Source organism: Hordeum vulgare, chromosome 6H, assembly GCF_904849725.1.
Source record: "Hordeum vulgare subsp. vulgare chromosome 6H, MorexV3_pseudomolecules_assembly, whole genome shotgun sequence".
Lineage (NCBI taxonomy): Eukaryota > Viridiplantae > Streptophyta > Magnoliopsida > Poales > Poaceae > Hordeum > Hordeum vulgare.
The window spans coordinates 350,298,512-350,322,826 of record NC_058523.1 but is presented as its reverse complement, the minus strand read 5'-3'; the positions used below and the strand labels follow the sequence as shown (position 1 = coordinate 350,322,826).

Here is a 24,315-nt window from a genome sequence, read left to right as displayed (position 1 = left end):
ATATACATGTTATTGATGTGTACCTTACCAGTGCTCGTAGTAGCTCCTGGGTATTTGATACCGGTGTTGTTGCTCACATTTGCAACTCAAAGCAGGAACTGCGGAATAAGCGGAGACTGGCCAAGGACGAGGTGACGATGCGCGTCGGGAATGGTTCCAAGGTCGATGTGATCGCCATCGGCACGCTACCTCTACATCTACCGTCGGGATTAGTTTTAAACCTTAATAATTGTTATTTAGTACCAGCTTTGAGCATGAATATTGTATCAGCGTCTTGCTTAATGCGAGACGGCTACTCATTTAAGTCAGAGAATAATGGTTGTTCTATTTATGTGAGTGATATGTTTTACGGTCATGCTTCGCTGGTGAATGGTTTATTCCTGATGAGTCTCGATCGTGATGTTACACATATTCATAGTGTGAGTACCAAAAGATGTAAAGTTGATAATGATAGTCCCACATACTTGTGGCATTGCCGCCTTGGTCATATCGGCGTTAAGCGCATGAAGAAGCTCCATACTGATGGACTATTAGAGTCTCTTGACTTTGAATCATTTGACACATGCGAACCGTGCCTCATGGGCAAGATGACTAAGACTCCATTCTCAGGTATAATGGAGAGAGCAACTGACTTATTGGAAATAATACATACTGATGTGTGTGGTCCAATGAACGTTGAAGATCGCGGTGGCTATCGTTATGTTCTCACTCTCACCGATGATTTGAGTAGGTATGGGTATATCTACTTGATGAAGCACAAATCTGAGACGTTTGAAAAGTTCAAGGAATTTCAGAGTGAGGTCGAGAATCAACGTGACAGAAAAATTAAGTGTCTACGATCTGATCGTGGAGGAGAATATTTGAGTCACGAGTTTGGCACACACCTAAGGAAGTGTGGAATCGTTTCACAACTGACGCCGCCTGGCACACCGCAACGCAACGGAGTGTGTGAACGTCGTAATGACACTTTATTAGATATGGTACGATCTATGATGTCACTTACCGACTTACCGCTATCATTTTGGGGATACGCATTAGAAACTGCAGCATTCACTTTAAATAGGGCACCGTCTAAATCCGTTGAGACGACACCGTATGAACTATGGTTTGGCAAGAAACCTAAGTTGTCGTTTCTTAAAGTTTGGGGCTGCGATGCTTATGTGAATAAACTTCAACCAAAAAAGCTGGAACCCAAAGCGGAGAAATGCATATTCATAGGATACCCTAAGGAAACTATTGGGTACACCTTCTATCTTAGATCCGAAGGTAAAACCTTTGTTGCCAAGAACGGATCCTTTCTAGAGAAAGAGTTTCTCTCGAACGAAGTAAGTGGGAGGAAGGTAGAACTTGAGGTAATTACACCCCCTCTCGAACAGGATAGTAGCGCAGCGCGGGAAGTTGTTCCTGTGGCGCCTACACCAACTGAAGAGGAAGTTAATGATAATGATAATGAAGCTTCGGATCAAGTTACTACTAAACCGCGAAGGTCCACGAGGGCACGCTCCGCACCAGAGTGGTACGGCAACCCTGTGATGGAAATCATGTTGTTAGACAACTTTGAACCTTCGAACTATGAAGAAGTGATGGCGGGCTCGGATTCCAACAAATGGCTTAAAGCTATGAAATCCGAGGTAGGATCCATGTATAAGAACAAAGTATGGACTTTGGTGGACTTGCCCGATGACCGGCGAGCCATAGAAAATAAATGGATCTTCAAGAAGAAGACTGATGCAAACGGTAATGTAACCGTTTATAAAGCTCGACTTGTCGCAAAGGGTTTTCGACAAATTCAAGGAGTTGACTACGAAGAGACTTTCTCTCCCGTAGCGAAGCTGAAATCAGTCCGAATCATGTTAGCGATTGTTGCCTTTTATGATTATGAAATTTGGCAAATGGACGTCAAAACAGCGTTCCTTAACGGTAACCTTAAGGAAGAGTTGTATATGATGCAACCAGAAGGTTTTGTCGACCCTAAGGGTGCTAACAAAGTGTGCAAGTTCCTGCGCTCCATCTATGGGCTCGTGCAAGCATCTCGGAGTTGGAACACTCGCTTTAATGAGGTGATTAAAGCGTTTGGGTTCATACAGGTTTACGGAGAAGCCTGTCTGTACAAGAAAGTGAGTGGGAGCTCTCTAGCTTTCCTCATACTGTATGTGGATGACATATTATTCATGGGGAATAATATATAGATGTTGGAGAGCATAAAGGACTATTTGAACAAAAGTTTTTCAATGAAGGACCTTGGAGAAGCTGCATACATATTAGGCATCAAGATCTATAGAGATAGATCAAGACGCCTCATAGGTCTTTCGCAAAGTACATACCTTGACAAGATATTGAAGAAGTTCAATATGGAAAACTCAAAGAAAGGGTTCTTGTCAGTTTTGCAAGGTATGAGATTGAGTAAGACTCAGTCGCCGACCACGGCAGCAGATAGAGAGAAGATGAGTTTTGTCCCCTACGCTTCAGCCGTAGGCTCTCTTATGTATGCCATGTTGTGTACCAGACCTGATATAAACCTTGCCATAAGTTTGGTAGGGAGGTACCAAAGTGATCCCCGTATGGAACACTGGACAGCGGTCAAGAATATCCTTAAGTACCTGAAAAGGACTAAGGAAATGTTTCTCGTTTATGGAGGTGACGAAGAGCTCGTCATAAAGGGTTACGTCAACGCTAGCTTCGACACAGATCCGGATGACTCTAAGTCATAGACCGAATACGTATATGTGTTGAATGGTGGGGCAGTGAGCTGGTGCAGCAGCAAGCAAGAAGTCTTGGCAGCATCTACATGTGAAGCGGAGTACATAGTTGCTTCAGAAGTGGCTCATGAAGGAATTTGGATGAAGGAGCTCATCACCGACCTTGGAGTGGTTCCAAGCGCGTCGGGTCCAATGACACTCTTCTGTGATAACACTGGGGCCATTGCCATAGCCAAGGAGCCCAGGTTTCACCGGAAGACGAAGCACATCAAACGCCGCTACAACTCCATCCAGGACCATGTCCACAGTGGAGTGATAGATATTTGTAAAGTACACACGGATCTGAATGTTGCAGACCCGTTGACTAAACCTCTTCCACGAGCAAAACATGATCAACACCATAATGCTATGGGTGTTCGATACATCACAATGTAACTAGATTATTGACTCTAGTGCAAGTGGGAGACTGTTGGAAATATGCCCTAGAGGCTATAATAAAATGGTTATTATCATATTTCCTTGTTCATGATAATCGTCTATTGTTCATGCTATAATTGTATTAACAGGAAACAGTAATACATGTGTGAATAAATATATCACAATGTGTCCCTAGCAAGCCTCTAGTTGGCTAGCTCGTTAGTCAATAGATGATCATGGTTTCCTGATCATGGGCTTTAGATGTCATTGATAACGGGATCACATCATTGGGAGAACGATGTGATGGACAAGACCCAATCCTAAGCATAGCACTAGATCGTATTGTTCATATGCTAAAGCTTTTCTAATGTCAAGTGTCTTTTCCTTCGACCGTGAGATTGTGCAACTCCCGGATACCATAGAAGTGCTTTGGGTGTATCAAACGTCACAACGTAACTGGGTGACAATAAAGGTGCACTACGGGTATCTCTGAAAGTGTCTGTTGGGTTGGTACGAATCGAGATCGGGATTTGTCACTCCGTGTGACGAAGAGGTATCTCTGGGCCCACTCGGTAGAACATCATCATGAGCTCAATGTGACTAAGGAGTTAGTCACACGATGACGTGCTACAGAACGAGTAAAGAGACTTACCGATAACGAGATTGAACAAGGTATAGGTATACCGACGATCGAATCTCGGGCAAGTTCTATACCGACAGACAAAGGGAATCGTATACGGGATTGATTGAATCCTTGACATCGTGGTTCATCCGATGAGATCATCGTGGAGCAAGTGGGAGCCACCATGGGTATCCAGACCCCGCTGATGGTTATTGGCCAGAGAGGTGTCTCGGTCATGTCTGCCTATCTCCCGAACCCGTAGGGTCTACACACTTAAGGTTCGATGACGCTAGGGTTATAGGGAATTGTTATACGAGGTTATCTAAAGTTGTTCGGAGTCCCGGATGAGATCCCGGACGTCATGAGGAGCTCCAGAATGGTCCGGAGGTAAAGATTGATATATAGGACGGATGGTTTCCGACACCGGAAGTGTTTCGGGCATCACCGGTAACGTAGCGGGACCATCGGAGGTGGCCCCGGGGGTCCACCGAAGGTGCAACGACCCCGAGAGGCTAGATGGGCCAAGTGGAGAAGGGAACCAGCCCCTAGGTGGGCTGGTGCACCCCCCACTCAGCCCATGGCGCAGGAAGAGGGGAGAGGGGGGGAAACCCTAGCGCAGGTGGGCCTAAGGCCCACCAGAGGGGCGCGCCACCCCTCCTCCGTGTCGTGGCCTCCGCATCTCCTATCTCGGGGGGCTGCCGCACCACCTAGGGGTGGGAACCCTAGGGGTGGCACCCCCTCTCCCCTCCCCCTATATATAGTGGGCACTTTTGGCCATCGAGAGACAGACTTTTCCCTCTTCCTCGGCGCAGCCCTGCCCTTCTTCCTCCTCCTCTCTGCCGGTGCTTGGCGAAGCCCTGCCGGGAGACCTCGTCTCTCCATCGACACCACGCCGTCGTGCTGCTGGAGTTCTTCCCCAACCTCTCCCTCCTCCTTGCTGGATCAAGGTGCGGGAGACGTCACCGGGTTGCACGTGTGTTGAACGCGGAGGTGCCGTAGTTCGGCACTAGATCGGAATCACACCGCGATCTGAATCGCCGCGAGTACGACTCCATCAACGGCGTTCTAGTGACGCTTCCGCTTAGCGATCTTCAAAGGTATGAAGATGCACTCACCCCTCTCTCGTTGCTGGTCTCTCCATAGGAAGATCTGAATATGCGTAGGAAATTCTTTGAATTTATGCTACGTTACCCAATAGCCTTTGCCACCCCGGCCGCTCGGTCAAATGGATCATCTCTCCCAACCTCTTCGTGCACGACGTCGTCACCGGCCCGAAAGACAACGCGGTAGTTTGGCAACTCTCTAGTTGTGTCTTGCACTGGATGTGTTAGACATAATGTGTGGCCGAATTTGTTGGTGAAATTTTTAGGGGAAATGATGGATTCCAATGCTTCGTTCGGTGAGGAGTATGGACAGACTGAGCTTGATCAACTGATTCAAGATGAGTTCTTCGATTCACCAGATTCGGACAAAGAAGTTGACATGATGATGCTCATGAGCATGCAAGAGGAAATGGGCCGGGAAGTGGAGCACATTCTCAATTTCAAGGGCTCAATCAAAGAAAGAAGAGTCATCAATCGGGATAGGGTATCCGGAGCAAAGCTATTGCACAAGGATTACTTTGGTCTGGAACCAATTTTCTCGGATGATACATTTTTTCATTGTTGTTTTCGCATGCGAAAACCATTGTTTTTGCACATTATGGAGGGAGTGGAGGCACACGATGACTACTTGAAGCTCACAAGGGATTGTTAATGTCAACTCTCTTTCTCTGTCAATCAAAAGTGCACGACTGCTATGAGGATATTTACACTTAGTACTGCGGCAGATTCCGTTGGTGAGATGGTCGGGGTGGGGGAAAGCACATGCCTGAAAACTACTGTCAAGTTTGCGCATGCTATGGTGGAGGTGTTTGAAGCAGAATATCTGAAAGAGTCAAATGCACATGACACAGAGAAGTTGTTGGCTATTGGAGAGGCGAGAGAGTTTTCAGGAATGCTTGGATCAATCAATTGCATGCATTGGCAATGGAAGAACTGCCCCAAAGGTTTGCAAGAAATATACCAAGGTCATAAAAAAGAGGCCACCATCATACTAGAGGCGGTGGCATCACATGACCTATGGATTTGACATGCTTTTTTTGGAATGCCACGTTTTCACAATGACATCAACGTGCTTCAACGATCTCCAGTGTTCAAGAGGCTTTGCAACTGGGAATCACCTTCGTGCAACTACACCGTCAACGACCCACACAACAACATGGGATAATATCTTGACGATGGCATATATCCTCAGTGGACTGCATTTGTGAAGACCATATCCGAACCACATGACAGAAAACAAAAGCACTTCGCAACAATGCAGGAAGCACCTAGGAAGGATGTGGAGAGGGCTTTTGGAGTGGTGCAAGTGCATTGAAAAATTGTTCGTGGGGCTGCAATGATGTGGGAACAAGAAACTTTGTGGCAGTTGATGACATGTTGTATTATTTTGCACAATATGATCGTCGAGGATGAGGATGATAGTGTAACTCAAACCAATGATTTTTAAGCATCTAGAGAACAAGTTGAAATCCCTGAAGATAAGATGCAATGCAGCTTTATAAATTTTCTACATATGCATCAAAATCTCCGACTTCATCACGTGCACGCGCAACTACTCAATGATCTCGTGGACCACATGTGGACCTACGGTGAAAATCAAAGAGCCGGTGATTGATTGTGCACTTCAAATAAAATTAATGTAAACACCTTTTATGTCTGGTACCAACATTTATTTTACACGTGACGTTTATTATCAGATGATCGACGTGCATGGCTTTGTATGAATTTAAGAATCTGGATATGAGGTATGTGGATGCACGGATCAAACTATGAGAGGCCGTCTGGATGTGTCTGCGGGCGTGTCCGAGCGCGCCTGCGGACGTATAGGGGTCGGATTTGCCTAGTCCGGCTATAGATGCTCTATTATGTTCGTAGGTTCCTTGCAATGTTTGCTAGGCCATAGTTTATAATTCCATAGTTTGTCATCCAAAATGATTTGGTATTGAAACCTCTTTAAAATTTCATGAGCCAATTCCATGAACATCCAAACAAACAAATTTGTATCGAAATTGCTTCACACACGACGATTTCCGTCCGATCCTTGTACGACACTTTTCCAGCTCGTGCAATTTATTACGTATCTCTTCCCATGCCCAAAGTCCAGCCCAAACCTTTTAAAAAAAGTCCAGCCCAAACCTCTTAAAAAAAGTCCAGCCCAAACCCAGACCAACAGAACTACGATACCCTGTATAATCTGTCTATGACTCCACTTCTTCCCTCCATACCCTTTCACGCCTCTTCTTCTTCTCTCTGGAACATGTCTCTCCATCTTCACGATCCCCTCCTCCCCGATCTGTAAATCAATCACCATCAACTTGCGCGAGCTTTGATCTGCGACCAATACAAAGAAATCCAATCAAAAGAGAAACAAAACGAGGTATGTGCAATCCCTGGTTTATATGTTGCGTTCTTTAGATCTAATTTTCTGGGGACGGTTAAGAGATAGGACGGATGCAAATTCTGCAATTCTATCTCTGAAGTTGATCTTGGAAAGATGCCTCACTTAACAACCTCTGTTATTGGCTATTATACTACAGGTAGGTGATGGAGTCAAATTTATCTGAGGATGAAGCAGTTGAACAGAATAATGCAGAAGATTTCATCTTGGAGGAAATTGGGGATTGTTTGGATGACCAACAAGGAGAGGCGAGTTTGATGTTGGAACCTAAAAGGGGAGTGATGTTCGATAGTGAGGATGATGCTGTTACATTCTACAAAGGTTATGCTAAAAAGAAGGGATTTGGTATATTAAGAAGAACAACTAGACATGATGATGACAACAAGCTTAGATATTTTACACTTGCTTGTAGCAGACAAGGGAAGGCTCAGTACTCATCAAATAACTCATTTAAACCAAATCCATCGACAAGGATGCAATGCCCATGTAAGATAAATTTCTCTCGTCGTGGAGAAAAGTTTTGCATTACTTCTTTTATACTTGATCACAATCATCCTACAAGTCCTAGCAAATCCAGATTTCTGAGGTGTCACAAGAAACTAGACTTAGACGCCAAGAGAAGGTTAGAACTGAATGATCAAGCAGGAATTCGTACGAACAAAAATTTTGGTTCTCTTGTTATTCAAGCTGGTGGCTATGACAAACTTGAATTTGGTGAAAAGGAGTGCAGAAACTATTTGCACGAGACAAGAAGATTGAAGCTTGGTGCTGGAGATGCACATGCAGTTTATCAATATTTTCTCCGTATGCAGTCAAAAGATCCTAACTTTTTTCATCTTATGGATGTGGCCGAGGATGGACGACTCAGAAATGTGTTTTGGGCAGATGCAAGAAGCAGGGCTGCATATGAATCTTATTCGGATGTCATCACATTTGACACAACATACTTAACAAATAAGTATAGCATGCCATTTGCTCCTTTTGTTGGCGTAAACCATCACGGAGAATCAGTTTTGTTAGGTTGCGGTCTTTTGTCGAATGAAGACACAGATACTTTTATTTGGTTATTCAATTCTTGGTTATGTTGTATGTCAAATAAAGCACCCAATGCTATAATCACAGACCAGTGCAAAGCAATGCAGAATGCTATTGAAGAAGTTTTCCCTTATGCTCGTCACAGATGGTGTATATGGCATATCATGAAGAAGATCCCTGAAAAGCTTAGTGGGTACGAGAAGTATGAAAATATAAAATATACCTTGTCAAATGTGGTGTATGATTCCTTGACGAAACATGCTTTTGATGAAGGTTGGGTTAAGATGATCAACAAATATGATCTTCAGGACAATGATTGGCTTGATGGATTATACAGTGAAAGATATCGATGGGCACCGGCATATGTGAAAGATACTTTTTGGGCAGGAATGTCTTCAACACAAAGGAGTGAGAGTGTGAATGCTTTCTTTGATGGCTATGTCCATGCCAGAACAACTCTGAAGCAATTTGTGGAGCAGTATGAAAATGCATTAAGAGACAAGGTAGAGAAAGAAAACAAGGCTGATTCAAAGTCGGTCCAAGAGGTAATTCCGTGCATTACTCACTATGACTTTGAGAGGCAATTTCAAGCAGCGTATACCAATGCAAAGTTTCAGGAGTTTCAAGAGCAATTAAGAGGTAAAATCTATTGCTATCCAACTATGTTGAACAAAGAAGGGTTACTTTATACATTTAAAGTCAGAGAGGACCGTAAGATATTTTTTGAAGGAGAGGACGGCGAGATTAAAGAGAAAAGATTTATTTCAGAGTTCACTGTCTTGTTCAACAAAGTGGATTGTAATATCCAATGTCTTTGTAGGCTTTTCGAATTTCGAGGCATCTTCTGTAGCCACATCCTTTCTGTTCTTGCTCTCATGGAGATCACAGAAGTACCTTCTAGGTATATATTGCAGCGATGGAGAAAGGACTTTAAGCGTAAACACACATTTATGAAATGCTCCTATGATGATATGCTGAATACACCAGTTATGCAACGTTATGATAGTTTGTGCAAACGTTCCCACCAAGTGGCAGAAAATGGGGCAGAGTCTGATGCATTGCATAAATTGGTAATGGATGGGCTTAATCAGTTACAAATAAAGATTGATGCATACCGTGCTAGCCATGAAGTCCAGGATCAGTATACAACTTCAAAGCCTGAAGATACATTGTTCGAGCAGCACACTGAAAAAGTTGTACTCAGCCCGATCCATGTGCGTAGTGTAGGCCGTCCTCGTTCAAAGAGAAAAGAGTCCAAAATTGATCAAGTTGTAAGAAAAATGAGAGCAAAGAAGCAGCAGGCAGGAACTAGTACAAAAAATGTTCCAAGTCAAAAAGGAAGAAAGGTACCTAAATATACTGTTATTTTATTTATATTTGTCTTCCTGTTATATAACTTGCTAAAGTGTAAGCACTAACTTGCAGCAGAAAGGAAGCAATAAATCAAAAAATGGGCAAGATAGTAATCTTCAGAGCTCACAACAATTTGAGGTAATATTTTATTAAGCTACAGGTAATATATTATTTAACCTATTACTTTATCACAAGGTTTTTTTCTTCAGGCAAATACTCACTGTGAAGGACATGAGGTTGGAGGTGTTTGTTTCATTCTAAATGAATTTCAGGTACTTAGTTTGAACCAGCAAACAACTAAACCCGCTACACCAATTCATATCAAGCATTGCTATGTGACATTCAAGCATTGTTACTTGTTCCAGGAACTCCAAACAACCGAACCTGCTACACCAATTCATATCAAGTCTTACGTTGATATTCTCCAGGTGCTACACTAGTATCAATTATTTATTGTCCTAAATTATTTGTCTATGGCTAACTGGGTTTCTAAAACTTTGAAGGGAAAGACAGATGTCATGGATCTGCTAGCTTCTAACCTGAATGGATGAAGTAGACGTGCATTCCAGTACTGATTGGACAGTCTGGCTTATAGTTACTTCATGCAACTATGTATTTTGCTACATGTGACTAAGTTTTCTTGTTCAGTGAACCATATATGACTGAAACATGCTCTGAAATCTCACTCGTTTTAGCATAATGAACTGACGAACTGGGGAATGGGTCTGGGGAATAGATCTGATGCTCTCAATAGATGCTTATTTTGCCAAGCATGCATGAAATACAACAGAAATTGACCCTTCCCATATGCTACAGCCTACAACGGGAGTATTGTACATGGTAAAATTGTGCCATCACCTTGCTTATCGGAGCTTGCATCGAGCTCCAGTTCATACGTCTCTCCCGACGCTTCTGTCTGCAGCGGCTTGTGCACCGCCCTCCTCTCCTTGCACGCCCACTCCCTTTCTTCTTAATCGCAAAGGTCACCTATCTAATCAGCCTCTGGTGAAGCTCTCCATAGTCAAATGTAACAATGGCTAGCAACATAGAGGCTTCCGTCTGAGTGGAGCAAAGGAGATACAGGGGAGTATCTGTTTCAGCAAAGCAGCGTGAAGGGATAAGGCAAAGCAGAGGAGATAGAGCTTTAGTCGGAAAAAAAATATAGAGGAGAAGCGCTGGTCCGATCCAAGTCCAAGCCCAGCCCAACAAACGAAACCAAGTCTTCGGTTTCTAGACTCGCGCAGCGCAGCCGCGCGTGCTCTGCCACGTCGGATCATACGAGTGTCGGACGAAAATCGTCGTACGTATAGCAGCGCCGAATTTGTATTCATATCCATTACAGTTTTTTTACTAAATATAAATTAAAATCAATTTAATAAGGAGACCTTAAATATAGACGTCCAAACGCAGCGTTAGTGAGACGTTTGGTGGGAGCCCGCCCATCGTCGGCTCGGCTTGCCTCGCCGGAACGGGATGGGGACGCGTTCCGTTGGGTGGACGCATCCCGCCGGTGCACCGTGCACGCAGGCGCAGATGCCCTTGGCAACTGGCCACTGGGCACTCGTCACCTTTTTTTGCGCTGGAGAAAGTTTGCGATGCGCTTGCCGAAAAGTAGTAGGCGGTCCAGTTGTCACTTGTCCGGATGCCATTGCCACGCCTGGCACGAGGTGGGGATACGACGGAGGGTGGCAGGTGGTGGTCCGGCCAAGTCTGACTGTCCTGCTCACGCGTGGATGCTTGCTGTGCGCCAGGTGGCGCCATCTCGTTGGCTTCTTGGCTCCGCCCTTATCTCTTGCGGATGCGATGCTGCCATGTCAGCCGCCCTGTGGTGGGGGACGACGAATCCCAGTGAGATCTGGATCCTTCCGGTGGGTAGCAGTAGCACCGGGGATTGTTGCTGCACGATATGATAGTACTCCCTCCGTTTTATAATAGTTTACGGGCAGCTCTGCGCCGGCTGTACGATCATCAACCCCGCGCGACAGATCTGCATGCAACATTTTTTTTCTGTGATACAGAAAAATTCCAACACGATGCAGTAATTTTTTTAACGCAACAAAAAACAAAAATTGTAGTAAAAAACCATCTACGTGATCGTAGCAAAAAAACAAAGCTGATGGTGCGTGATAGCAAAAGTCAAACGCCGGTTGTAACAAATATTTACGTGAACGTGTATACAGCTTTTTAGTGAACGGTTGCAGCAAAAAATGAGGTCGGTTGTAGCAAAAATTAGCACGGTTGTAGCAAAAGTAAAAAATATCGATTGTATCGAAAAATCCGACGAATCGGAGTTGCAACCAAACGTATATGCAGCTTTTTTTACTGAACAAATGTAGCAAATAAGAATGCTTGTAGCAAATATGATGCTGGTTGTAACATTTTAGACACAAAAATGTTGCATGCCAAGTCAGCGTCCAGCCCGCGGGTCGCGTGCTGCCGGCCGAATGGTTCGGCCGGCGCACCGGCCAGAAACGATTCCCTTTATGATATTATAGAACGTGTCTTAAAGTTTTTTTCTTTTGACAAAGTTTAAATTTATTGATTCTTTTTTTCGGTAAATTTACTACTCCCTTCATTCTTAAATATTAGTATTTTAGAGATTTTGTAAAAAAAAGAATCTATATTTTAAAATATGTTTATTTTTTACATATTTAAGAACGAAGGGAGTAAAAAGCATGTAAGCTCGTCTCATGTGTAACATATATTGATATCTTTATTTGAATATCATTCTACTCTTGAGCTCACAAGCACCCAGGTGAATAGTACGCACACAAAATTGCATGCAGAACTTCATGAAGAAATAACATTCTTGCTGCTTTGCATAAAAATGCTAAAAAGCGTAATGTGAGATGGATATTACTAATGTTGCATCTCATTTCTACGTGTCATTGTCGCTTACCATTTCCAAGTAGAAATCTTTTGCATGTGGATGCTCTATGACAATCTTGCTGCATGCCATCCATGCTCCATTGTTCTCACAAAGCTGCAGGAAGATACGTTTTTCAAAGAAAACAGAGGATTGTTTTAGTTCGCATGCAATGCACAAAAATATCTAGGAAATGCATACTTGAATTACAATTTTAACTTCTAACTGGATGCAAATTGAATTGTACAACTAACAAACTTTTTTGCAGTACATATCAGTATGTAGGAGACAATTGAAAGCACAAAGAGGATGGATCCTACCATGTCATCATATTCTTTCTAGATGAGAACTTTACTATCAATATATGTCAAAGTTTCTGTCGGGGGATAACGCCGGGTAGGCTCATCAAACCTGCTCCTTCATTTCCGGTCCCAAAGGACATGAATATATATAGATCCCCAAGGCCCAAGTCTTCCGGTCGGCTAGGCAGCGCCTGCCAGTCAAAGGACGAAACGGCCATCCATCTGGCCGGCCAGGCAACCCCTGCCGGCTAGAGTCGAGGCGGCTACCTCTTCTGAGCCGGCCTGGTTCAGCCAGCCCGGCTAGGAGTGAGGCGGCCGCACCCAAGCCGGCTAGCCCGCCAAAGATCACAAGTCACATTAGGTCGTAGGTCAGGATGAGACCTTACGATTAAAGGTAGCTACGCGTCAGCAAAGGTACTGGATCGGGGCGTCCGGCAGGTACGAGCGTCGGCGGCCACGCCGCTGACCTACACCGGCTCTGATCCATCACCTAGCATAGTGTCGGACCGTCGCACTCCCACTCCATTACTGCACTCGGCGTGGGGAACAGTGGAGGCGGCCGTATCTCCTGCCCATGACGAATCTCGCTGGACGAGCTTGACGTACAACGCGTCCTCGGCGTCAACCTTACACGAGAGCTTCATTGGCCAGCCGGTGGGTCCCACTGCCAATCGAGACCATGCAGCCGGCGGGCCCCTCAAGCGACAAGACAAGACTCTAGTGGGCCCCTAGCGAGCCGGCGAGGCTGTCAGCCGGGTCCCACACTTGTACCCTTTATCCATATTGTAGGCCGGCGGGTTCGTCTATAAAACCCCCCGGTCGCCCTCCATGCAAGGGGGGCGATCATTCCACAGTCGAACAACATCCTACACTCACCAACCACAGAGAGAGAGGCAGAGACGAGCCGGCTGCTCCCCTCTTCCTCCTCCCAACACAGCTCCAGGAGCAACTATGTACTCTGTTCATACACATCAAACACTCCGGCAGGACTAGGGGTATTATCTCTATGGAGAGCCCTGAACCTGGGTACATCGTGCGTCCCATGCGCGTACCAACCTCATTCCGAGCGTCCACCTTTGTCCCTTCGGTTCTCACCGATTTTAGCCTACCTATGGCATATGTTGTGAGTATTCACCGACATTTGGCGCCCACCATGGGGCCGATCGCGGTATCGGCTGGCTTTACGCGCTGGGCGGGGCCCCGCACCTACACCACCGGATGCAACGCGTCCGGATTAGTTTGCATGCCCGTGGAGCCCGCTTTCGACGAGGCAACACCCATGATGATTGACATCCCCGTCTGCGATGCGGATTCGGACGAAGATTCAATGACGAGGCGCTCCCTAGCGTCGTCGTCGCTGCTATGGAGAACCTCAGCGTTCTCTTCAGCGACCTACGTCTCAACGATGATCCGTGCTACTTCGGCGAGGACTTCGACGTTGAGGCGCTCTGCGCCAGCTTCAACAGGCTCTCTATCGCTGAGATGCATGCCCACGACGTATATCCCAGCAACGTCCTCATCTTTGACGGCCCTCCGCCGTTGGTGGGGTTCTTTACCCAATACCACGTTGCTGCCGTCTCCAACACTGTGAAAGTGATGGTTATCGGCGCCGGCACCAGCATGGCTCCCGGCAAGGCCTCAGCAGGTGCTGGCGAGCCCGCTGCTGCCACCGCCGATACTCTTCGGGACGCCATCACCGGCCTGAAGACACCCGGCACAGCTTCCGCAAACCCTGATGACGCTCGGGCCTCGCTGGAGGAGGCTCGCAAGTGCATCCTGGAGGAGGGCATTGCCGTAGCTTCGGCGAAACGTCAGATGGAGGCTACGCAGCGTGAGTATAACTCCGCATACGGCCTTACTCCGATTTCCGAAGCCCCTAGCCGGTTTGGATTGGTCCTCAACCGCGGCCAATTCATCGCCGAAGTCCTAGGTGGCGATCTGCCCACCTACGAGACCCGTGCGGCCAACATGCGAGTGGCTCAGGCGGCCATGGAGGAGATGGCGAGCCTAGAAGGCGATGAGCGCGCTTTCGAGGAGAAGCTGGTCAAGGACCTCCTTGACGCCGCCAACCAGCAACACGCTTGATGCGACCCGAGTCAAGCTGAGTCGGAGTCCCCGGGAGCCAACCCCGGAGCACGCCGCAACCCTAGCGGCCAGCATCATGCAGAAGGATCTTCCTCGCATCGCCCTTCTGGCCGAAGGGGCGAGGGAAGCCAAGACCGACGCTCTCAGCGCCTGAGCAAGCACACTTCGGGCTTGCATCGCGGAGGCGACGAGGGCGATTCGGAGTGTGAGATTCTTCCTCCGCGAAGAACTCACGTCTCTGGTTCGTGAGTCCCTCTTGCCACTCGGGCTGGCGCTCACGCCACCCAGGACGATCGGGACGCTCCCCGACGTCTCATCGTCCTGGCCCAGTCAGCCCTCCTAGAGGAAGACGGTCCGGTCGGTCCGGCCTGCTTCGGCCCCTGGATCCGAGGGGAGCCGTTCCCCCGAGGTTTCACCTTGCCTCGGGACACGCCCAAATACAACGTCATGGCCGAGCCAGAGGACTGGCTGATTGACTACACCACGGCCGTCGGCATTGCCAGGGGCAACAAGCGCGTAGCGGTCCGCTACGTGCCACTCATGTTGACTGGCACGGCCCGGACTTGGCTTAACAGCCTCCCGGCCGGCAGTGTCAACTCCTGGGTGGACTTCGAGGAGGCGTTCGTCCGCAATTTCACTCGCACCTACAAGCGCCCTGGCCGGCCCCGCGAGTTGGCCATGTGCACCCAGAAGCCCGACGAACCCCTTCGCGACTACGTCACCCGGTGGACAGAGCTCCGTAACTCCTGCGAGGGGGTGCATGAGGTACAGGCTATCCAGTACTTCATCGACGGTTGCCGAGACGACACCCTCCTCAAGCACAAGCTTATGTGCTCCGAGCCCACCTCTCTAGCGGTACTCGTGGCCAAGGCGGACAAATACGCCACGGCCGACTCAGCGATGCGCGTCAAGGTGACCGCCTCGGACAAGGTTGTACCTACGCCGGCTACTCCCAAGCCGGCTGGGGACAACCGAGGCGGCCAGAACAACTACAAGCGCAAGGCAGATCAGACGGATTCCCGCTCCAACAACAAGTTGGTGGCCAGCGTGGAGGGCGAAACATCGGCTCCTCAAGCCACCCCTCCGCGAAAGCGTCCCAACAAGAGCAACACCAACTGGCTGTCCAAGCAGACCTTCGAGCAGATGCTCGACGCCCCCTACAAGATACATTCTGGGGCGCAACCGTCTTCCCACACCCTTCGACAGTGCAGCTTTGCATGTCGGCTGTCGCAAGGGGATGGCCTGTCGGCTCCTCCAGGTGCGCAGGCGGCACCTCGTGCACTGACTCCCATCCACGCTCCGGCTCCGCCGCCGCCGCCTCGCGACGACGGCCACCACCAAGACGACTACCCTCATCAAGACGGAGCGTTCGTCGTCTTCACCAGTGAAGGCGACGATAAGCACAACCTGCACCAGAGGCGGCACGAGGTGAACGCCACGGTCCCCCCAGTTCCCCAGTTCATGCATTGGTCCGACAAACCAATCACATGGAGCCGGGTGGACCATCCTGCGGTGATGCCCAACCCGGGATCGTACGCACTCGTCCTCGACCCAACCTTCGCCTCCAAGAGGCTCACCTGCCGATTCTCCCGGGTGTTGGTCGACGGTGGGAGCAGCATCAACATCCTCTACCTCGATACTCTCCTCAAGCTCGGACTCAAGGAGACGGACGTCCTATCGACCAGTACTGTCTTCCATGGCATCGTGCCTGGGCAGTCCTGCTCGCCCATTGGCAAGATCCAGCTAGATGTCCTCTTCGGCGACAAAGCCCACTTCCGTCGAGAGTCCATATGGTTCGAGTTAGTGGATCTCAGTAGCCCGTATCACGCGCTGCTGGGAAGACCGGCTCTGGCCAAGTTTATGGCTATTCCGCATTATGCCTACCTGAAGATGAAGATGTCGGGTCCCAAGGGCATCATTACTGTTGTTGGCGACTACAAGAAGTCGCTCGAGTGTGCCCAAGATAGCAGCCGCCTCACCGACGCCTTGGTGATTCCTCAGGAGAAGCGGCAGATCGACCGGCTCGTGGCCCAGGCTACTGAGCAGCCGGCGATTCCTTCTCCTCCGTCCCAATCGGCCAGCGAGGGCTCTTTCAAGCCGGCTAAAGAGACCAAGCAAGTCCCACTCGACCCTGCCAACCCAAAGCAGTGCGTCACCATCGGGGCTGGCCTCAGCCCCAAATAGGAAGGCAAGCTCGTCGACTTCGTCCGTGAGAATCGGGATATCTTTGCATGGTCCCCCAAGGACATGCCGGGTGTTCCGAGGAAGTATGCCGAGCACAAACTTCACGTGCGGCCGGATGCAAAGCTGGTGAAACAACCCTTGCACCGCTTCGCCGAGGGGAAGCGAGGCACGATCGGAGAAGAGATCACCCAGCTCCTTGCAGCCGGCTTAACCATGGAGGTTTTCCACCCGGACTGGCTGGCTAATCCAGTCCTCGTGCTAAAGAAGAACAACACCTGGCGAATGTGTATCGACTACACTGGCCTGAATAAGGCCTGTCCGAAAGACCCTTTCGCGTTGCCTAGGATAGATCAAGTGATCGACCCCACGGCAGGCTGCGAACTGCTGTCGTTTCTGGATGCTTATTCGGGCTACCATCAAATCAAGTTGGATCCAGCTGATCGCCTGAAGACCTCCTTCATCACACCCTTCGGGGCCTACTGCTACACCACCATGATGTTCGGTCTGAAGAATGCAGGTGCGACGTTCCAACGCTGCATGCAACAGTGCCTACTGCCACAGATCGGCAGAAACATCCACGTCTATGTGGATGACATCGTCGTCAAGACGAAGCAGCACTTCAGCCTCCTCGACGACTTGCGGGAGACGTTCGCCAACCTGCACGAGTACAAGATCCGGCTCAACCTAGAGAAGTGCGTCTTCGGGGCTCCAGGCGGCAAACTCTTGGGCTTCTTCATGTCCGCCCGCGGTATCGAAGCGAACCTCGAGAAGATCGGCACCATCAAGCGGATGGTGCGACCGGCTCGAATCCTCGACGTCCAGAAGTTCGCTGGCTGCTTGGCGTCCCTTAGCTGGTTCGTCAGCCCGCTTGGCGAGAAGGCCCTTCCACTCTACCAGCTCATGAAGAAGACAACGAAGTTCGAGTGGAACGATCAGACGGACGAAGCCTTCCGCGACCTCAAGCGGGTAATCTTGAGCCTGCCAATCTTGACAGCGCCCTCTGAAAGGGAACCCATACTCATATACATTGCGGCGACCACTCGCGTGGTTAGCGTGGTGTTGGTAGTTCAGCGTAAAGAGGAGGGCAAGGCACTGCCAGTGCAGCGCCCTGTCTATTACCTTCGCGAGGTCTTGTCCGCCTCTAAGCAGAACTATCCGCATTATCAAAAAATGTGTTATGGTGTTTACCTTGCTGCAAAGAAGTTGAAGCAATACTTCCAAGAGCATGCCATCACCGTTGTAAGCACTGCTCCACTTTCAGAGATCATGGGCAACCGTGATGCCACGGACAGGATTGCCAAATGGTCCATCGCTATGGCGGATCACGATATCCGGTACGAGCCCCGTACTGCCATCAAATCTCAGGTGGTGGCCGATTTCTTAGTCGACTGGGCCGAGACCCAGTTTGAGCCACCGCCTCCAGACTCCACGCATTGGCGGATGCACTTCGACGGCTCGAAGATGCGGACATGACTGGGAGCCGGCATCGTCTTAACGTCTCCGAAAGGGGACCGGCTCAAGTATGCTCTCCAGATCCATTTCGCCGCCTCCAACAACGTCGCCGAGTATGAAGCACTTGCTCATGGCCTCCGGCTTGCCAAGGAGATCGGCATCCGGCGGCTCATATGCTTCGGCGATTTAGACTTGGTGGTGCAGCAGGTCTCTGGTGAATGGGACGCCAGGGACGCCAACATGGCGAGCTACCGCTTCCTCATTCAGCAGCTTACCGGCCCCTTCGAGGGCTGTGAGTTTCACCACGTTCCCAGGGCAGAAAATGAGGCGGACGATACACTGGCGAAGATCGGCTCCACGAGACAGGCGATTCCAGCCGGCGTCTCCCTCGAGCAACTCCATAAGCCGTCTATCAAGCCGTCTGCCGAGTCGGCATCGATCTTCGTGCCCGCTGACTCTGCGGTGCAAATGCCGTCGGCTCCATCAGCTACGCTGGCTGCGGTTCCCACGCCGGCTGCGCTGACTATGCCGACTCCAATAGCGGCACCAGCTGAATCCATGGTGCAAGCACCGTCGGCTCCACCAACTACACCGGCTGCAGTTCCTATGCCGGCTCTATTGACTACGCCGACTCCAATGGCGGCACCGGCTATGACAACAACCCCGGCTCTGCGTGGGCTCGAATTCTGTCGTCTCGACACCCAGTGGGCGGACGTCATGGAGATAGACGATGAGCCAGCTGCCGCGACAGCACCAGAGACACCTTGTATCGAATCTACAACCGCGGCTCCATCAATCTCGGGGGCTGCAGAAGCCCCAACAGTCAAGACGAGGCGGAGACGGCCCTTGTGTCGGCTCCATTATGGGCTCAAACTATTCTGGCCTTCCTTCTTCGCGGCGAACTTCCTCAGAACGAGGTGGAGGCAAGGCAGATCCAGCGCAGATCTGTAGCCTAGGCCATTATCAATCGCGAACTGGTACAGCGCATCGTGACCGGCGTGTTTCAACGCTGCGTCGAATCAGAAAAGGGACAGGAGATCCTGAGAGACATTCACCAGGGGGAGTGTGGACATCACGCCGCCTCCAGAACCCTGGTGGCCAAGGCATTCCGCCACGGATTCTACTGGCCCACGGCTCCCGAGGAGGCCGTGGATCTGGTCGACAAGTGCGAAGGGTGCCAATTCTTCAGCGCGAAGAGCCATATGCCGCCTTCGGCCCTCAAAACCATTCCCCTGTCATGGCCATTCGCCGTCTGGGGACTGGACATGGTAGGGCCCTTCAAGACGGCTCGCGGTGGGATGACGCATCTCTTGGTGTCCGTCGACAAGTTCACCAGGTGGATCGAAGCCAGACCTATCAAGAAGCTTGACGGCCCCACCGCTGTCAAGTTTATCACAGACATCTCTGTCCGATATGGCGTTCCCCACAACATCATCACTGACAACGACACCAATTTCGCCAAGGGCGCTCTAGCGCTCTACTGTTCCAAGGTAGGCATCCGGCTCGATTTGGCATCAGTGGCACACCCCCAGTCGAATAGCCAAGCACAGAGGGCCAACGACCTGATTCTGGCCGGCATCAAGCGAAGACTGGTGGCACCGCTGGTCAGATCAGTCGACTGCTGGATTGAAGAACCGCCAGCTGTGTTATGGAGCCTCCGCACCACGCCCAACCGGTCGACCGGCTTCACTCCGTTCTTTCTTGTATACGGGTCCGAGGCTATTATTCCCAAGAATATCGAGTTCGACTCGGCTCGGGTCGCCCTATACACAGAAACGGAGGCAAAGGAGGCAAGAGAAGACGGTGTGGATCTCCTCGAAGAAGCAAGGGACTTGGCCTTGAGCCGGATGGCCATCTATCAAGAGAAGCTGAGATACTACCACAACAAAAATATCAAGCCTCTCTCTTTCACGGAGGGAGACTTGGTCCTCAGAAGAATCCAGCGCACTGCCGGCCAGCACAAGCTCTCATCCCCATGGGAGGGACCCTTCATCATCAGTAGGGCGTTGCACGACAACGCTTACTACTTGATCGATGCCCAAAAGCCAAGGAAGCGCAAGAGGGACGACTCCGGCCAAGAAACGGAACGTCCATGGAACGCGGCACTGCTTCGCCCGTTCTATTGCTAGAAGGCAAGAATCAAACAAGGGAAAGAGCATGCACATGTATCTTTCTCCCTTTTCAGGGATCAACAACAAATGGAATAAAAAGAGCATGCTTCATGTTTCTTTTTATTGAGAGTTTTCACTCAGTGTACGTCCCTTGACTGGCTTCAATAAGCTCACGGGCTACAGCGCGTACACCTCTTGCTGGCTTTATCAAGCTCGGAGGCTACGTAGCGCACGCCCCTTACTGGCTTTAACAAGCTCGGGGGCTCGCTAGCCGCTCAGATGCCTTCCCTATTGTAAAAGAACACATAGTGTAACCGGATGATCCCTGGTCACCTTGTACGAGCTTGCGGGCTGGCTCCGGCCATCAAGCTTGCGAGGTGATGACAGGTCAGGCCGGATACATGCAAAGTTCGGCTACAAAGGGTCGCCGGCTCGGGCTGGCTCGATCATATATATGATCTTATTCAAGCCGGCCTCTGTTGGTTTATGTCTTGTTCTTTAAGTCTTGATGGCTTCGAAAAATCTAAATCTCATATTCTAAAATCAGAAACCTCGACCCAGCCATAGACCGGCTCCCGGCTGTCGGGTTGGCGGGGTGGAAGATTAGGAATACGAGGATTGGAGAAAAAGGAGTCAACCAGGAATCAAAAGACAAGAATATAAGACAACACGCATGGCAATATGAATATAATGCTGAATATATACATTCAAAAAAGCATTGGCCCACGGCCCACGTTCATTACATCCCTCCGGGGGTAGAACAAAAAACAAAGGACACCGACTACGGGGCTGTGGCCTCATCGGTCGCCCCAACCGCTGCTCCTGATATGGTAGCTTCGCCATCTCCGGCTGCTCCCGAGGAGGTTGCACCGTCTACTTTGTGAGGGCTCCGGGCTCCGTCCGCACCGGAGTCGGCGTACGCCGCACCGCTGGAAGCGGTAGCAGATTCCATAGATCGGGCCGCCTCGTCGGAGCTGCCGTCAGGGTCATAGGGCTGAAGGCCGTGCAGATCTTCAGTGATCACACCGCCATCTTCACCCCGCTCCAAAACAAAATCGTCCTAGGCGACGTACTCAGCGATGTCGCCGGCCCTCACACGCAGTGCCTCCTCCATGCCTTGCAGCTCCGCCTCCGAGCCATCACACTGGGCGGCGAGCTTGCCCAAGTCCAGGTTCCGATACCAGGACTTGGCCAAGCGCAGGGCCATGTAAGCCCCAGCCCGCGCGGCAGAGGTGCGCCAAGCATCGAGGTGTTCTCCTCCTGCTGCAAGCCAGCGGGCGAGCCGGCTCATTGACGCCGGCTCCACGCCTTTCGGCCACAAAGCCGCCACCATCGACGAGCCTGCGACCTGGAGCTGAGCCATAGACTCGCCCAGGGCGCGCAGGCGGGCCCGAAGGCCCACCCTGATCTCCTCCACGCTCCAGCTGGAGGTAGTGTCTACCCCCTGCCCAGCCGCGCGGCGCTCCTCACGGCTCACCTCGACGGCAGTGTCGGCCGTGATCTGGGTCGCAGGAAAGAGACCTGGAATAGCGATAGCTAGAAGGCAAGAGCACAGTGAGAAGAGGAGACGACCAAAAAGACCAAAAACAAGACAAACAAAAGAGACTCACGATGGAAGGCGCCATCGGTCTCATGGGAGCACTCAAGGACCTCGAGCTCCCGCACCTTACTCACGTGAGTAAGGCGGGAAACCTCCTCCTAGAGAGTCACCGCAGACTCCAAGGCCTTGGCCAGCTGCGATTGCTTCTGGACAAGGGCCTCCTCCTTCTCCCTCAAGGCGGCGTCCTTGAGGTTCATCTCCTTGAGATGAAGCGAAGCGAGGCGATCCACGTCGGCGGAGTAGGATGCCTCCTTCTCCTGCAGATTATTGCGCAGTCGCTCCAGCTCGACCCGGCTGGCCGCCTCGAGCTCCTTCTTCTCCGCCTGAAGAAGGGCCAACTGCTCCTGGAGCCGGTTACTGGCATCACGCAGGGCATCCCGCTCCGTGGCAGCTTCGCCCAGCCGGATTTCGAGCTCAGCGATACGGCCATCAGCTCCCAGGTGCTGGGTCTGCAGCTCATTATAAGCCTGTGCCTGAGCGTCATAAAGCTCGTGCCAAAAAAGCAAAAAGGAGCAGGATTTAGATTCGGCCTGGTTAAGACTTAACCAGCCCGATTCTCGGGGGCTACACCCAGTGGGTGCGCTAGCGCGCCCCCATTGAAGAAACAATACAGGGAAAAGGAGCTCCAAGAGATTCGGACCGGTCGACGATCGACCGGCCCGATTCTCGGGGGCTACACCGCGTGGGTGCGCTGTCGCGCCCCCACTAACGCAAGAAAAGTTCAAAAAACAAAGAGGAAACACCTACCTGGGTGCGGGCCTCCAGGCGCTCCATGTCGCCGCATACCATGCGGGCCGACTGCTCCACCTTGGACCGGTTGCTGGTAAACATCGACACCAGCTCCGGGAAGCCGGAAAGCGCGGTGCCGGCGGGCAGTCGGAGGCGGGCCAGGTTGGCCGCCCGCCATGTCTTCATGGGCCGGCTCCCGGCCCGCCCCCCAACTCCTGGCGCTACAGGGCCATGTTGGGGAATGACGATGGCACCGGCTCCTGGTGCCGGCTCGGCGGCCGGTTCGGGCGCCATCCCGGCTGGCGCTACCTCCTCCGCGGGAGACGGATGGGCCGCTTCCGGCGCATCTATGGCCGCCCCTGGCGCGTCAGGGGCCGTGTACGGCGCATCTAGGTCCAGCTCCGGCGCGTTAGGTGCCGCCTCGGCCCTGGGGGAGTCAGGGACCGTTTCCAGGTCCACCGGCGCCGAGGCTTCCGGCCCTGAAGGCTGGGCCCCCTCATCCCTTGGGGCCTGCCTTGAAGCCGCTTCGTTAGCTGGCTCCTCCGCGCGAGCATGTGCGGAGGGGTCATGTCTAGCCTTCGCACGCTTCTCCACCGGCTTCTCAACCCGGCTGGGGCGAGACTGGCCCACGGTCGCTTTCCCCACAGCCATGTCCCACCGGCGCTTGGACTCCATCTCAAGCTCCCTCTGGGCAGCATCGGCTGCTGCCCACCCAGCCCGCTCGGCTGCGGAGGCGGTGTCCTCTTCCACATCCTCCGCCTCCCTGTCAAGCAAAGTCCTTAAGGAACAAAGCTCCTCGCAAGATAAACGAAGAAAAGGGGGAGGAAATCTTACCCCGCTACCGTAGGGACCTGCCTCCGGCCAGCGCCGCGACGTCTCTTTGTGCCGCCTGCTCGCTGTCCGGCTGGACGACCCGACGCCGGCCGCTTAGGAGCCGGTCGGGATGCTGTGGCACCCTTGCCCTTCCTCCCGGCTGCCTCGTCAGCGGCGGTCGCTCCGCCCTTGGGGCGCCTGCCGCGCGTTAGTGGCGGGCTGGTGACCTCTTCCACCCCATCGGAGTCCTCCTCGAAGGCTGCACCAAAAATGAATGAGGGAATCTCGTCGTCATCCGTCCCGTCCGCAACGGAGGGCCGTGCGTACTCACCAGACGGCTATGTCCCTTCCGACTCCAAGGGATTCTCCGAGCCGGCGGAGGAGTCCGAGCGGGATTCAATCATGCCCTCGTCCTCAATCTCCGAGGCGTCGGACACATCTACGTCGAGAGCGGGCGAACGGAGGGACCCCTGCATATTCTCGTACAACTGCGGAAAGGGATTCGATCATCGGCTCAGCAACACGACCGGCTACAAGGCAAACAAC

The 24,315-nt window shown here is 51.1% G+C and overlaps 1 protein-coding gene across 1 annotated transcript; it reads left to right on the top strand.

The window, feature by feature from the left end:
* The first annotated feature begins 7,178 nt into the window (after positions 1-7,178).
* Positions 7,179-23,349, top strand: LOC123405482 (protein FAR1-RELATED SEQUENCE 6-like). The gene is made up of 5 exons (XM_045099150.1): positions 7,179-9,620; positions 9,703-9,765; positions 9,837-9,899; positions 22,599-22,760; positions 23,068-23,349. Exons 1-5 carry the CDS (start codon positions 7,386-7,388, stop codon positions 23,347-23,349), a joined length of 2,805 nt encoding a protein of 934 aa, XP_044955085.1. The 5' UTR covers positions 7,179-7,385.
* The last annotated feature ends 966 nt before the right edge of the window (positions 23,350-24,315 follow it).